At 42.1% G+C, this 15,615-nt stretch overlaps 1 protein-coding gene across 1 annotated transcript in view; it reads left to right on the top strand.

The window, feature by feature from the left end:
• Positions 1–14,964, top strand: part of LOC117795952 — a 77,015-nt gene extending 62,051 nt beyond the window's left edge. Inside the window, exon 3 of the mRNA XM_034642230.1 lies at positions 14,925–14,964. Coding sequence (XP_034498121.1) covers positions 14,925–14,930 — 6 coding nt within the window. The 3' untranslated portion in view covers positions 14,931–14,964. The remainder of the gene's footprint in view (positions 1–14,924) is intronic.
• Positions 14,965–15,615: the final 651 nt, after the last annotated feature.

Here is a 15,615-nt window from a genome sequence, read left to right on the forward strand (position 1 = left end):
TTTTTTTTATTTATTTTTTTATTTTATTTTATTTTATTATATTGTGTTAATCACCATACAGTACATCCCCAGATTCCGATGTAAAGTTTGATGCTTCATTAGTTGCGTATAACACCCAGTGCACCATGCAATACGTGCCCTCCNTAACACCCAGTGCACCATGCAATACGTGCCCTCCCTACTACCCATCACCAGGCTATCCCCTTCCCCCACCCCCTCCCCTCTGAAGTCCTCAGTTTGCCTCTCACAGTCCATAGGAGTAGAGACCTTTGTTTTAAACCAACGAAAGACAGATGAATAGGGGAAAGGCTTACAATTTTAATTAATATTCACATACACAGGAGTTCACAGAAAAACAGTGAATTCCAAGAAGTGATTAGATACAGGTTTTATATTCCCTTTTAAGAAAGGAAAGAGGCTTTGGGCTTCCAGGGATGGGAAATCACGGGGGAGTGACTAGCAAATATATGGGGCAAATAATGGAAGATATAGTTTATTTTTAGTAAGGTGTGTTTACGCAAACTCATCTCGGCGCCAGCCCCTCATCTACAGTGCTGAGAGTCACTCTCTTTCTGGTGGAGGGGAGGAGCGACAGCTTCACAAAGGGAAATTCATGCCCTGCTTTCGGCAGGTAAGGGGAGGGCAAGAACTCTTCCTGCACCTGTTAGTTCTCAGTTGCCTTTAGCTGAAAATACTTCTTATGCCAAAGTGGCATATTTTGGGGTGGTGTATTCTGATCCCTTTCAAGGTAGAATTTACAGATAGTAGCAGTCACCATTTCTGATATTTAGTTCTATGAGTTTTGACAAACAAATTCGGTGGTAACCACCACCACCATCAAAATATAGTTTGGTGATCTGAAGTGGTCTCGTTGACTCAGCAGATCCAGGCTGATGGCCCCCTTTACAATCACCATTACTGGTGGCTGGGATACCCTGCCTGGAGCACATCCCCACTCTTGGGGTCACCTGGTGAGCAGGGAGGTGCCAGGAATGAGCCCCCCCCCCCAGAATGATTACTCCAAGTGAAAAGAGAAGGCTCCTTCAAAGGTAGGAGTACTGGACAGAGGAAAGTTATAGCTTCCATGACAGTGTCCAAGGAAACAGATTTAGTGTAAGTAAACTCTTAGGAACTTGAACAGGGCCCTTCTGATCTCTGGGATCAAGGCCAACCATGCACATAGCACTTCTCGCTTCGTAACGGCCCTGAGCCCAGCCTGCATTCCCCAACCCCAGAAGGCATGGTGATTCAGGAGTCCCACTGTCACCCAGCCCTCTGAGGTGTTGGGCAGTGAGAGTCTTTACCCTGTGCAGAGCGAGGATGCAGGCAGCACCAGGAAGGCCCCATAAGAAAGTTTAATTGCGGGACACCTGGGTGGCTCAGTTGGTTTAGCGTCTGCCTTCGGCTCAGGTCCTGATCTGAGTCCTGGGAACGAGTCCCGGGTCAGGCTCCTTGCTCAGTGGGGAGCCTACTTCTCCTTCTGCCTGCTGCTCCCCCTGCTTGTGCTCTTTCTCTCTCTGACAAATAAATACATAAAATCTTAAAAAAAAAAAAAAAAAAGAAAGTTAAAAAAAGGAGGGCTTTGAGGAATAAAGAAAGAGCCTGGGCTTGGACGGTGAGGCAGGCTCTGAGGTAGGCCAGGCCTGGGCAGCACGCTGATGGCAGTGACTCATACGTGGATTAAAACTCCAGTACAAAGTAGTGCCCGGTTTGTCCAAAAACGTTTCCTGGTGGTTGGATGGCCAGTGGTGTGTCCAACTTCAGACAGATCTGGACATCGGGACCCTGACAGTGTCATCAGGACGCCTTTTTTTCAATGCTTCCTGTTTGGGGCGCCTTTCTTCAGTCTCCTCCTGCGGCTCTGAAGCTGGCTGTCCGTATCCTCAGGGTCACTCGCTCACAGTTTGCTGGCCAGAGCCCTACACGAGCCTGGTTCCAGCTACTTAAGTACCTCCGGCTGAACAAGGTCTGAGGGTCTAAAGCAGACTTGCACAACAAACACGGTAGAAGATGGTGCCAAAACCAATACAAATTAAATCGATAATCTAAAACAATAAAAGGCATTATTCATGATTATTGAAATGGTTATTTAATAATAGTATATTGAGTTCTTACTAAGCACCAAGTGCTGTCCTTTGCAAAGATTCTCTCATTGAATCCCACAGCCCATAGCATCCCAATACCTGTGGGGCCGTCAGATGCAATGACTCTCTCCCTTGTGTGTGGCAGTCAGTTCTCAGTTTCAATCCCATTTCCATCTCTAAGTGTCTGTTTCATAATATATCCTGGCCGGTGTCCCTAGATCCAGAGGACATTCGTCTGCAGCCCTCTCCTAGGGGAGTTGCTTTTGCACCAAACTTATGAGTTGACTTGTGAATTTGTGTTTCAGAGGCTGACCTTTTAATAACCTTCTCTTCAAAGTCTGTGCATATCAAGAACCCGGTGCTAAAGATGAGTAAGACAGCCTTCTCTGCAGAAGTGAGAGAGGGACATCTTGCCAAGTGGCTTTCCTGGAATAGGCTGGGTTGGAAGTGTGCAGCTCAGGAGGGAAAGACCTCATTCAGCAGAGGAAGTCAGAAAGGAAGAGCCTTTAAAGGTAGAGATTTGATCTGTTTGTTTATCGTGGCATACTCCACTCCTTAAACAGTGCCTAACATGTGGGAGACGTCTGTCAAAAAACTGAACAAAGCAAGTGGTATTTGACTTGACTCTTAACCAGTGAGGACTGTTCCAGGCAGGATCAGCATTTGCAAAGGCTCAATAGGATGAAGACCTTAGCCCCAAACACAAACATGTGCTGGGAGAAAATCCTGTGTTCCAAAGGTGATCTCTGGCAGTAGTATGGACTACAAAAATGAGTTCTTCAGGAAGTTAGTAAAAATCACTGTTGGAATCACTTCTGAAATACTCTCTGATTTAGGCCTTCATAATGTTCATCAAATATTTCTTGCATTCCACCTTTTAGACACATGGTAGGATGGTGATTCTGCACTCCTGCTGAAGTTTAGGTGTGGCCATGTGACTTTCTTCCCCCCACCCCCAAAATGTAAAAAGGACATAATGGAAACTTTAAGAGTTCCTGCTCTGCTCCGCGGATGTGCAGCATAAGCAAGAAATGAGCCTTTGTGTTATAAGGCACCACACCTTCACCTTCCATTGGTTTAGTGAATCCTCACCCAAGCCCCGTGAGGAAGGTACTGCTCCAGTTTTCCAGATAAGGAAAACAAGCCAACACACCTCTGGACCTGTGTTCTCCACTGTGACGGCCGCCAGCCGTATGTGGTGGTGAGCACTTGAAACGTGGTGCTGTAAGTGTAAAGTACATACCAAGTTCAAAATGGTGTGAAAGAGAGAATGGAAAATGTCTCATTAATAGTTTATATTGGGTACATGATAAAATAATATTTTAATGTTTATCTATCTTTTAAGGTATTTTATTTCCTTTCTTTTTAAAAATTTTATATATATGTATATATTTTAGTGAGAGAGAATAGAGAGAGAGAGAAGGCACGCGTGCAATCAGGGGAGGGGCAGAGGGAGAGGGAGAGAGAGACTCTTTTTTTTTTTTTTAAGATTTTACTTATTTATGTAACAGAGAGACAGCCAGCAAGAGAGGGAACACAGCAGGGGAGTGGGAGAGGAAGAAGCAGGCTCCCAGCAGAGGAACCCGATGTGGGACTCGATCCCGGAACGCCAGGATCACGCCCTGAGCCAAAGGCAGACACTTAACGATTGTGCTACCCAAGCGCCCCAGAGAGAGAAAGAGACCCTTAAGCAGACTCCATACCTAGCACGGAGCCTGATGCAGGGCAAGATCTCACGACCCTGAGATCATGACCTGAGCTGAAATCAAGTCAGTCACTTAACTGACTGAGCCACCCAGGTGCCCCAAGACTTTTTATTTTCAATTAATCTCTACACCCAACATGGGGCTTGAACTCACAACCCCAGGATGCAGAGTTGCCTGTTCCACCAACTGAGCCAGCCAGGCTCCCCTATGAAATAATAGTTTAGACACATTGGGTTAAATAAAATATGTTATTAAAATTAGTTTTGGGGTGGCTGGGTGGCTCAGTCAGTTAAGCACCCGACCCCTGGTTTCAGCTGTGATCTCAGGGCTGTGAGATCGAGCCCCCCGTCAGGCTCCCAGCCCTGTGCAGCTCTTCCCCACCCTCTTCCCTCCCCCTCTGCTTCTCGCCTTGTTCACCCTGGTACACTCACACACACTCTCTCTCAAATAAATAAATAAATAAATAAAATCTGAAAAATAAAAGTTTCACCTGTTTATTTTTACTTTTTTCCTCCAATTTTTTGTTTAAATTTCAGCTAGTTAACATAGAGTGCAATATTAGTTTCTTTTTTATTTTTACTTTTTAAAAATAGAGCTACTAAAAAATTTATAACTACATACGTAGCTTGTGTTCATCCCTTGCACTGTATTCCTTTTGGATCCTACTGGTTCATAGGTCACAGATTAGGGAAGCAGAGACTGGTTCTGGCAGCTCTAAATCCAGTGTTCTCTCTGCTCTGCATCCCTTCCCCACCGGAGCTGTTTTATTTGGTGAAGGTAGTTTGACTGACAGTCTACATGTGTTTATTCATGGATTCATACGACAAATATTTATTGAACAGTTACTGTATGCAAAGCATGTAGGAGAGTGGTATGATTGCACTCTGCCCAGAACTCTCAGTCCCGCTGAGGATAGAAGTCTTATGCTTGGAAAACTGATAAATGGCCAAGTAGGAAGGTAAATGAGATGCTAAAATAGGAGTGCTGTTCAGGAAGGGAAATATGAACTGGGTTGGAGTAATAAAAAAATTTACAAAAAAAGAAAGCTCCATTTAAAGACCATCCTGCCCAGCTTTTTAAAGCCAATTTGCCCCGTGAACTTCCCTAAATACCACAACCCAGGGACACTAAGCAAGGCTGGTTGTCCCATTTCTTCTGCTCCTCTGCTTGCTGATACTTGAAAAAGGAGTCAGTCTGTGCACTTTATTTATTGATTATTGATTTTTATTATTGAAGTGTAGTTGACATACCATGTTATATTAGTTTCAGGTGCACAGCACAGAGATACAACAATTCTGTACATCACTCAGTGCTCACAGTCTGTGTATCTGGGATGCAAGTCCTTACCATTGGGGATAAAACCCACTAAGAATTCTGCTTCATTTTTGTCCCAATTTGATTGATGGGAATAACAAGATTGATGCCATATGTCATAAGTGAACATAACTGGACAAGTGTAAATTTTCATTCATTTCTTTTTTCTTTGAGCGAGAGAATCCGAGCATGGGGTTGGGGAGGAAGGGCAGAGGCCAAGGGAGAAACGGGCTCTCTGCTCAGCAGAGAGCACGACGTGGGGTTCCATCCCAGGGCCCCCTGGGATCATGACCTGAGCTGAAGGCAGACACTTAACCGACTGAGCCACCCAAGTGCCTCCTAAATTTTCATTCTTAAATGATTAATTACTGAAGGGAATATGAAATCTAAAATGTGAACTGATAAACAATGATCACATTTTCACTTCTTAACAATTCAATGCTCATGTCAAACCCTGTGAGTTTTATACGTCCTTTAATTCCACCTTGCGTATAATAAGCCGTTCTCTTTATCTTTTATAAGCTAAGTACCCTCTGCCAGGGTGATCTACGGTCAATATTATCACCTGTCAATATTGGAGATAACTCGCCTCAGTCCAGAGTCGGCGCTTCGGGGAGTGTGGCCTGAGAATCTGTATTTTTTTCCAGGCCATTCCTATGCACCCTAAAGTTGGAAAGGCACTGTGGCTAGTCTCGTATGAACAACGTGCTATCTTGAATTCTCCACAGCAAGATCAAAGGGCAGGAGGGATGAGGCCTAGGAGACATTTGGGAAGGCCTCCCACTGTCAAACGGAGTGGAGAGGATTATTCATAACCCCTTGGTGCGGAAAAATCTGGAACTTCCGAAGCCCTGGGCGAAGGCGTCTTGCACTACTTACTTAGCATGCAGGGAACCCCTCCACCCTCTGCGCCAGTGGCACAAGGAGTCTTGGCACCCTTAAATACAATAAAGTTGGGAGTTTGATTTCTGGGAATCAGGGACTTGTGATTTCCTGCTTTGTTATGGGAAAGTAAGCACAATGATTGTACCCCTTTCCTTCTTCAAGCTGGGTGACTGTACCTGATGTTTTTTCTTAATGGCAGAAGCAAAATAGTGGTTTGAGGAGACGTAGTGAGCAAGTGGCTCCGGAAAGTGGATCTGGTGAAAGACCATTCCTTCCTGGCACGAACAGAGCAGCCTAGAAAGGGTGTCGATACAGCACTTCCTCGTAAGAACAGTCCTGTGTTCTTTCAGGGTTAGCAGTCTCCGTGCCTCCCAGATGTAGCTTGGGTTCCCTTTCATTTGGGGCATCGATTGGGTCTGGATGCTTTTATTTTTTAACTTTTTGTTCCGAATTAATTGTAGACTCAAATAAGTTGCAAAAACAGTACAGTGAATTCCTGTATCCTCTTCATCCAGCTTCCCTGAATGATAACATCTTACATAACCGTTGACTGTTACCAAAACCAGGAAACTGAAATTCGCACAATGTTATTAATTATACGACAAACCTGGCCTCTTTTGGTGTGTGATTATCTAGTCAAGATGGCTCAGGAGCCACTTCGGGAAGCAAGACACCCTGGATGTGTACCCAGCACACAACCTGAAACGCTAGCTTCACTTCAGACCCCACGCACATTCACAGGAGCCCCCTAAGTGCCCTGTGGAAGGCAGCCACGTTTTCTCTCTTGTAAGGACTGGCCATGACATCTCTGCACAGCAGCGGTCTTTGGTTCAAGTTTTCTGAGGGCTGCAAACAAGTTCCAAAGAGCCAGCTGTTCATTGGTATTAAACTAGTTTTCTTATGCTGCATTTTGCCTTGTGCACTTAATAAATACAAGTCCTTACATTTCTATAGAGTTTTAGATTTATAGAACCATTACACATAGCTTACTGTATTTAATCTCTTGCGATCCATCCAGGACATTAGGATCCATACTATAATTTATATTTTATAGGTTAGGAAACTGAGTGTCAGAGAGGTTAAAAAACTAGGACCCATGCCAGATTCTGGGGATCACCTCATTCTAATGTCTTTTTTATTTTTTCTACTCTCCAAATGTTTTGTTGTCATTTTAACTTTTTTACTATGCACTTTAATGTATCAAATGATTCGATAAGGTTTATTGTAAAAAAAAAAAAAAAAGGACAGTCCCAAGCACCGACCTTGCTCCCCAGCCCTGGTTAATAATCTGCAGAAGGAACCACTTGAACTTTTAGCTGCAACTTTTGGTCCTTATCGTCACATCTCTAATAACATGCTTATACCACTATTTCTTGATTTTTCACTTTTAAGCATTATCTACTGATTTCCCACATAGGAAGGTGAGGACTTTGTTTTCTGTCATTAACTTTACCACTGCTCCCATCTCATACATATTACTTGACCACCCCCCAACACACTCCAGATATATCACAATTTGGGGTATGTTGGTATTTGGGGATTTCTTTATTATGATTATAAATGCTAGTCACTGCTGACTAGCTGAGTCATATATGATTACTCCTCAACTTTATATTTTCCCTGGAGTTGGTAATTGTTAAGATTTTTTTCCTTTGCTTAGTTTTCTAAGCAACTTACCATATCTAATATATTTCTGTATTTTTCCCTGTGGCCTGAGTCTCCTGTCAGTAAAACTGATTTTCTATCAGTTTCATCTGTTTGGAATTGTCTCTCCCCAACTGTTTTGACCTGCTCCTCGAGAGGCTGGTTACTCTCTAGGCTCAAAATAAAGCTGTCATCCTGGATTGGCTTCACCTTTTTCCTAGGACCTCTTTTTACAGCTCTTTTTTGTTGGATTCCCTGAATTCTTTCTAGGTTTACTCACTCATTTTGGTAGAGTACCTCCTCTGGTATCTTCCTCTAATATCTTCTTAGCATAGTTGGAGATACATTTTTTGAGACTTTGCGTATCTGGAGACTTCTTTATTTTAGTCTCATATTTGATTGATAATTTGGCTGGAGACAAATTTAAATCTAAATCTCATTTCCCTGAGAATTTTTACATTATTTTATTTTCTTTGCTTACAATGTAGTCATTAAGAAGTCTAGAGTCATCTTAATACCTGCTTTTTCTTTTTTTAAAGATTTTATTTATTTATTTGACAGAGAGAGAGAGACAGCCAGCAAGAGAGGGAACACAGGCAGGGGGAATAGGAGAGGAAGAAGCAGGCTCCCAGCGGAGCAGGGAGCCTGATGCGGGGCTCGATCCCAGGATCCTGGGATCACGCCCTGAGCCAAAGGCAGACACTTAACAACTGAGCCACCCAGGCGCCCCTTAATACCTGGTTCTTTATAAGCAATCTGTTTTTTCCTTTTGGAAATTTTTAAGGTTATCCTTCCCCCTCATTTCACAGTGACGTGCCTTGGTGAACTCTTTCCATCTGAAAACTTTTGTATGTTGGTTCTAGGAAATGTTCTTCAATTATTTCTTTATTTTCTCCCTCCATTTGGTCGTTCTCTCTTCTTTCTCAAATTTCTTACATTCATTTGTGGACTTTCTGTATTCAGTCTCCAATATTCTTATCTTCTCTCTTTTATTTTCTTCCTCTATGTCTTCCCCCCCACTTCTGAGAGATTTCTTAAATCCTCCATCTCCTCCAGTGAGTGTTATTTTTTTTAAATGTTCTTCATTGATTCCAAGATGCACATTTTTTTTCACATTTTAAAGCCTCTAAAATCAGAATATAATTCATAAATAATGGCCTATTACAATGACTGTTGTCCAGGCTGTAGTCATAGCATCATTGTTCCTGCCTGTGCCTTTACAAACTTGTCATCTCACATGAGTTATAAGCATTGTTGATACCACACATGTTAAGAAATGTAGTTGAAGGCAGGAAAAATGCCAAATTCCTTGGAATTAATGAAAGAACTTTCAAAGCAACATGGAGCTGGCGTGACCAACTTGTACCTTGTGCAAGATTATCGTTGAAGCGTCAAACCTCAGTTGATCAGAATTTTCTGCTGACTTTGAAGAGAAGTGCATGACATCCAGTGATGTACAACTCAACTGGGAAAAGATGAAACTACAATATAAGTCAAATAAAATAGTGCTAGATTTAAATTTTGAAAAATGGATGCCAGTCGCTTAGAAAAAAAAAATCCCTAAAATTCTACTGGAGCAATTGGCCAAGAAATGATGCATAATCTGGCATGCCTAGGAGGCACAGTCAGCTGAAACCTGGCCTGGTTTCAGCTCAGGTCATGATCTCAGGGTCATAAGATCGAGACCCCTGTCCAGCCCCACATCAGGCTCTGCACTCAGTGCAGAGTCTGCTTAGAGTTTCTCTCTGCCCTTCCCTGCCCCAATAAATAAATAAATAAATAAATAAATCTAAAAAAAAAAAGATGCATAATTTGTACACTAATGGCATGAAGAAATTCAATGAAGGAAAAAAATATCAGTGATTCTGAATTGGGAAGCGGTTTCAGAAGATCCAGACTCTGAATGTTAAGATGTTTAGGAAGTAATACATTTTTCTTGTATTTTCACACATTCACACAGTGGTGATAAGGTAGAATGCATCTGTCTCTAAGCCATATTAAAAGTTCTTCAGTAGGTAAAGATAAAAATTGTGCATTTAAAAAAATAGTACAAAAAATAATGATGTATCTTATGGTTGATGCCATTTTAAGAGAGTGGGTATTTTTTATTTCTAAGAGTTAGGTTTTTTTCTGAGAATTTTTTTGGTGATATCCTGTTCTTGTTTCATGGTTAAAATATTTGATCATCCCTGTGAGGACATTAATGACTGTTTTTTAAAGTTTTCATTTATGTGTAGTCTGGGTTTCCTCTGAATTGCTTTTCCTCCCACTCTTGTTTATTTAGCACCTCATTTTTCATATAAGTAATTCCCCCTCAGATGTCTGGTAACAAAAATTTAGTACTAACAAGCTATTTGAACTCTCTGTAGACTAGAGTAAGTCTTGGGCTTCCCTGAAGGCTGAGGACCTTTTCTTCAGTGAGGACCATTCATTGCTTCAGAATTTTTTATGTATTTTCTCTTGAGTTGTTTCCTGCCTGGGAGGTTTTTGCCTGACAGTCAGAATCCAGGAAACAACTGTGGTCCTCTGACAAGGTGGGGAGACTATTCATCCAGCTGAAGGTTTGGGGGAGGGGGCTTAGGATGTGACCCTCCAGTCTTCATTATCTCCTGTTTTCTTGGACTGGGACAGCCATTTCCCCACTCTGGTGCTATTCATGGAAAACCAAGCTTCCTTTTATGGAGGGCTAAGTCAGTTCACTCTTTCTTCTGCTTTCTGCCTTCCAAAATTTTGTGGCTATTTTCTTTTCTCTTACTATCTTCTGCAGGTTTATGGCTTTTGTTTGTCCCTTTGCCATAATTGCAGTTGAATTTCCAGAAGGAGAAGCATTAAATGTGTGTGTTCTGTCTTTAAACTGAATCTCTCCATATTCTCTTGCCTAATTGGAATATTTTCAAAATAAGTTATGTAATTTATATAATAAGTTATATAATTCTTTAATGTTAATATTTCTAGATTTTCTTTTCTTTTTTTACCTCCTCACTTTATACTCTCAAAACCATAATCATTTTATTTGTTTTGTTTTGATTTGTTTAGAGCAGAGAAGATAGTTTAATTTAGGCAAGAGGAGAAGGAAATGGAAGGGAACATGACTTTAAGTGGTATTTATTTAATTCCCACAAAACCCAGCCAGACAGGCACAAGCATCCTGTTACATGGGAGAGAAGGTTCAGGGAGGTTACATACCTGCTTCAGAGTTTCATTAGGCATATCCTGAAGTAACTCTTAAATTTTTGACTCTGATTCTCCTTGCTCTTCTGTCACTCTATGCTGAAAAAAGATGAGAACTATTAGAAGCACCCTGTCAAAGATCTTTGGTATCTGAGACAACATTCTTCATGCCACATTCTAGATCCTTCCATTCATTTCACAGCTATGGCAGAACACATTCTCTTCTTCCTGTAACCTCAACCAGAAGCAACTCACATAGCATTTTGCCAGCCCCTAGCTCCCACCAACCCTAACACCAACCAGTTGTGGATAACCAATCTCCGTCAAGACTCTTTATGGTGGAAACTGAGAACTGAAAGTGTTGATGTATAGACGTTTCCAGTGATCAACACAGGTGAAAGCATGCCCTGACTAGTAAGCCTAAAAGGGAGTCATTCATTTTAATTATCAGTGTCCAAGTGAGCTGGGTCAGTGGGGCCCGGAGCCAGACTATCCTCATGAGTTCAGTTGGGAGCGGAGTAAGACAAAGGCTGGTCCTGAGGGACAGGGGGTCAACAGACTGAGATCTGAATGGGAAAGGGTTGCCACTAAAGGCCTAAGGGGCAGTCACCAAAAAGCATCAGTTAGATAAGGCAATCTTTGAGGTGCTTTTTGTCAGGCTCTGGAGTGGGAGAGAGGGCTGTTGGTTTATTAGGAGTAGGACAGGACGGGCAGTTAAGATACAGGGCACGGAGTTAAATTTGAATATAAGATAAACAACTGATGTTTGTTTGTTTTTAAGATTTTATTTCTTTAATTTGTGTGTGTGTGAGAGAGAGAGCACAAGCAGAGGGAGAAGCATGCTCCCTGCTGATCAAGGAACCCAACACAGGACTCGATCCCAGGACCCTGGGATCATGACCTGAGCTGAAAGCAGACGATTAACTGACTGAGCCGCCCAGGTGTCTCTGATCATTCTTTAGTATGAGTATGTCCTATGCAACATGTGGGACATACTTATACAAAAATTATTTTGTTGTTTATCTGAAATTCAGATTTAATTGGATATCATGTATTTTTACTCACTAACCCTAGCAACTTGAAGTAAGGAGGGGGCGTAAGTAGCCTCCAGAGATACACAAACCACCTTGAGGCTTTCTCGCAACAGCATCTTATAAGGGGCGCCTGGGTAGCGCAGTCGTTGAGCGTCTACCTTCGGCTCAGGGCGTGATTCCAGCGTTCCGGGATTGAGCCCCACATCGGGCTCCTCCACTGGGAGCCTGCTTCTTCCTCTCCCATTCCCCTGCTGTGTTCCCTCTCTCGCTGGCTGTCTGTCTGTCACATAAATAAATAAAATATTAAAAAAAAAATCTTATAAGGAAGCCAAATACGTGTAAAAGAGCAATGAATCCATTCAAGTGGAAGCAGGGAGAGGGGTCCTCTCTCCCATGAGCCTTCTTTCCCACTGCCCCTTTCCTGCAATGGCTTGAGGCACCACCACCAAAAGTGAAAATTTCCTGACGGGCATGCATAACTTCTCCCATTTAGGGGGAGATAGGTTTCTTGGGTTATTTCTGCAGTCCCTTTAGAAAGGTACCGCCACGTCTGTCAGTAGAAATGTTAGAGTAAGTGTTGACCAGCTTTGGAGGTAGTGAAGGCCTTACTTGCAGGAGCCCACAGCATCGGTACCAGGTGGCAGGACTCAGTCCCCGAGGAATGGGGGCTCAGGTGGTCAGTACGGGTTTTCAGTTGGCTTGGTCCTGGAAGGGGCCAATGTGGATGGGTTTGCAAGGCTTCTCTGGTACCTAGGGGATGTGATACATGAGCCACCGAATGGGGTCTAGAGAATGCCAGTCTAATCACGGAGGGAAAGAGTATATGCCTTCCTAAAGTGGCACTATTTGATGGAGAACAGCATGGTATAATTTAGTGCATGACATTTATTACTTTTGATACTTATACTTTTAAAAACCTTGTTTGTAATTTGTGCCAAAGACTCCAGATTAGTTCAAGACTCAAGGGAGTAGGAAAACGGAACTATATTTGAAATTCCTGAGTATATTTATAATAACACAAATTATGATCACCTATCAATGGATCTGTAGTCCACGGGGGAATCACTGGATGGTATATCTTGCCTTTAACTGATACCTACTTAATGAGATTTTGCAGCATAAAGGATATTTGTGACAGCGAATAAAATTTTGCACTGATAGGACCAGGAAAGACAGAAAGGAAAGATGATCAATGTAAATGAAAAAAAGTGCAAGGTATATGATGAAACCGCACAAATGATAAAGCTTTTGTCTTCTGGCCCAAGCAGAATGGTCTTCAGTCCAAGACAGATGCAAAAAGAGCATCTAGCTGCTTAAAATGAGAGCAAGGCTGTTGGCTTAGATAAATGACGCCCCAGAGTCCTGAAAGAAGTTGCAGATGTGATCACAGGGCAATCCGACCGGCAGGGCTCGGGGAACAGAGAGACGGCAAAAAACCGGAGATGGGCAAATGAGTTCCAGGTTTTCCAGCACAACAGGAAAAGTGACTAATGGATCTGTGCACTGGCTAAGTTTAATGCTGAGCTTCAGCAAAACTCCAGAATGAATGATTAAAGGGGCTTTGTGTGTATTTATTAAAGAAAGTGGTGACTGCGGGGCACTCTCTTGAGTTCCCTGAAATCTGAGCTCAGGCCAACCAACCTTGTTTCCATTTTTTAGCACTTGACTGGAGGAACAGGAAAATATTATAGTCAGGAATGACTTATGTTAGCAAGACATTTGCCAGGAGTCCCTCATGACATCCTTGTGCACAGAGAAATGTGGACTGCTGATTCCAGTGTCCTCTGTATTCCAGAATTCACCACATGCGACCTCAATCACAAGGGTGCAAGGAAATAAAACGATCATAACGGAAATACTTATAAACAACCTCTTTTAAAACTAATGACTTTGAAGAAAGATAGTCACACTCAACTATCTTTCCTCACTTGTGTTAGTTGCTAGGACTGCAGTAACAAAATACCGCAGACTGGAATGGCGTAAACAACAGAAATCTATTTTCTCACAGTTCTGGAGGCTGGAAGTCCAAGATCAAGGGGTCAGCAGGGTTGGTTTCTCCTCAGACCCTTTTCCTTGGCTTATAGATGGCCATTTTCTCCTTGCGTCTTCACGTGGTCTTTCCTATGTGTGTGTGTGTCTCCCCACTAAGCAGCACACAGCAGACTCCCCACTGAGCAGAGGCCCGCTCCTGGGGCTCGATCTCAGGACCCTGAGATCAGGACCCGAGCTGAAGGCAGACACTTAACCGACTGAGCCACTCAGGCACCTCCTAATCTCCTCTTCTTGTAAGGACACCCTAATTACCTGTTCAAGACACTATCTCCGAACACACTTACTATCTGAGGTGCTAGGGGTTAGGATTCAACATGTGAATTCTAGGGGACACAGTTCAGCTCATATTATCACTTTATACCAGCATCTGTGCCAGCCCAAATCACCAACGCTTTGTTGTTAGCTTGCTGATTTTCTTGTATAATACAATAATAAAAATCGGCACTGTAATATTAAATGCTTACTATGTGCCAAGCACTGTTTTACCTGCTTTACCCATATGTACTCACTTAATACTCCTTAAAACCCCATAAGGTAAATTATTATTCTTATTCATTCATTTTAGAGAATTGAGGCTCTTGGTCAAGTAGGATTTCAACCTGCATGAGCTGGATCCAGAATCCATTTAAATAGCTATCTTCTTTGAAGGAATTCAAATTATCTGCAAAGTGAAATTGTAAATCTTGCAAAAGATACTGGCTTTCAAGAAGTCTTTCAGAGAACTGTTTGAATGAAATCCAAAATAGAAAACAAAAAAGGATCTGCAAGAGTCAGACTGTTAATTGAGGAGGAAAAAAATCATGAAGACTTTAAAGGCCCACAGAAGTGAATTATTTGAATATAAAAGGAAAAGTAAGGACCTTGGGACTATGAATCAAGCCTTCTAATATTTTCGCAGAAATGCAATCTTTACGATTATAATCTGAATGTCAAAAATAAAATGAAGATGATCTCACCTTGCTATCATAGTTTTCTCAGAAAATCTCCCTCCTCCCATAAAATAACAGGCCTTGAGCCATTCTTTTTCTTTTCAGAACTGACGCACTGTTGCCATCATAGCTGAAGTCTTGTTAACTTGAAGGTAAAATGAATTAATTTGCCAGATGTTTGGTTTTATTTTTTAAGATTCATTCTAACAAAACATTATTTTCAATATTTAATGGATTTTTTTCTGTTTCAAACAGTTTTAAGTGGGTTTTTTTTCAGGATCAATTATACTCTGCTAATGACCTTCTATATTATTTCAGCTGATTAAACAATTGCACCCAGAAAGTATTAAGTGATTAGTGTCCAACTATAGATATATCTTTCCAATGACATACGTCGGGGATTCTTTTTTTATATGTTAATGTTTAATTTGGTGAAGAGCAATCAGACGTGCTTATTTAATAAATTGGTGTTGAAAACCTGGGGGGGGGGCACCTGGAGGGCTCAGTCAGTTAAGAGTCCTCTTGGTTTCTGCTTGGGTCATGATCTCAGGGTCCTGGGATTGAGCCCTGACTCGGACACAGCACAGAGTCTGCTCGGGATTCTCTCTCCCTCTCCCTCTGCCCCTCCTGTTAGTGGTGTCTCTCTCTCTCTCTCTCTCTCTCTGAAATACATAAATAAATCTTTATTTATTTTTTTAAAAGAATTTATTTATTTATTTATTTCAGAGAAAGAGAAATAGTGACAGAGATAGCAAGAGAGAGCACGAACAGGGAGGAGAGCGAGAAGCAGGCTCCC

This window comes from Ailuropoda melanoleuca, chromosome 14 (assembly GCF_002007445.2).
Source record: "Ailuropoda melanoleuca isolate Jingjing chromosome 14, ASM200744v2, whole genome shotgun sequence".
Classification (NCBI taxonomy): domain Eukaryota; kingdom Metazoa; phylum Chordata; class Mammalia; order Carnivora; family Ursidae; genus Ailuropoda; species Ailuropoda melanoleuca.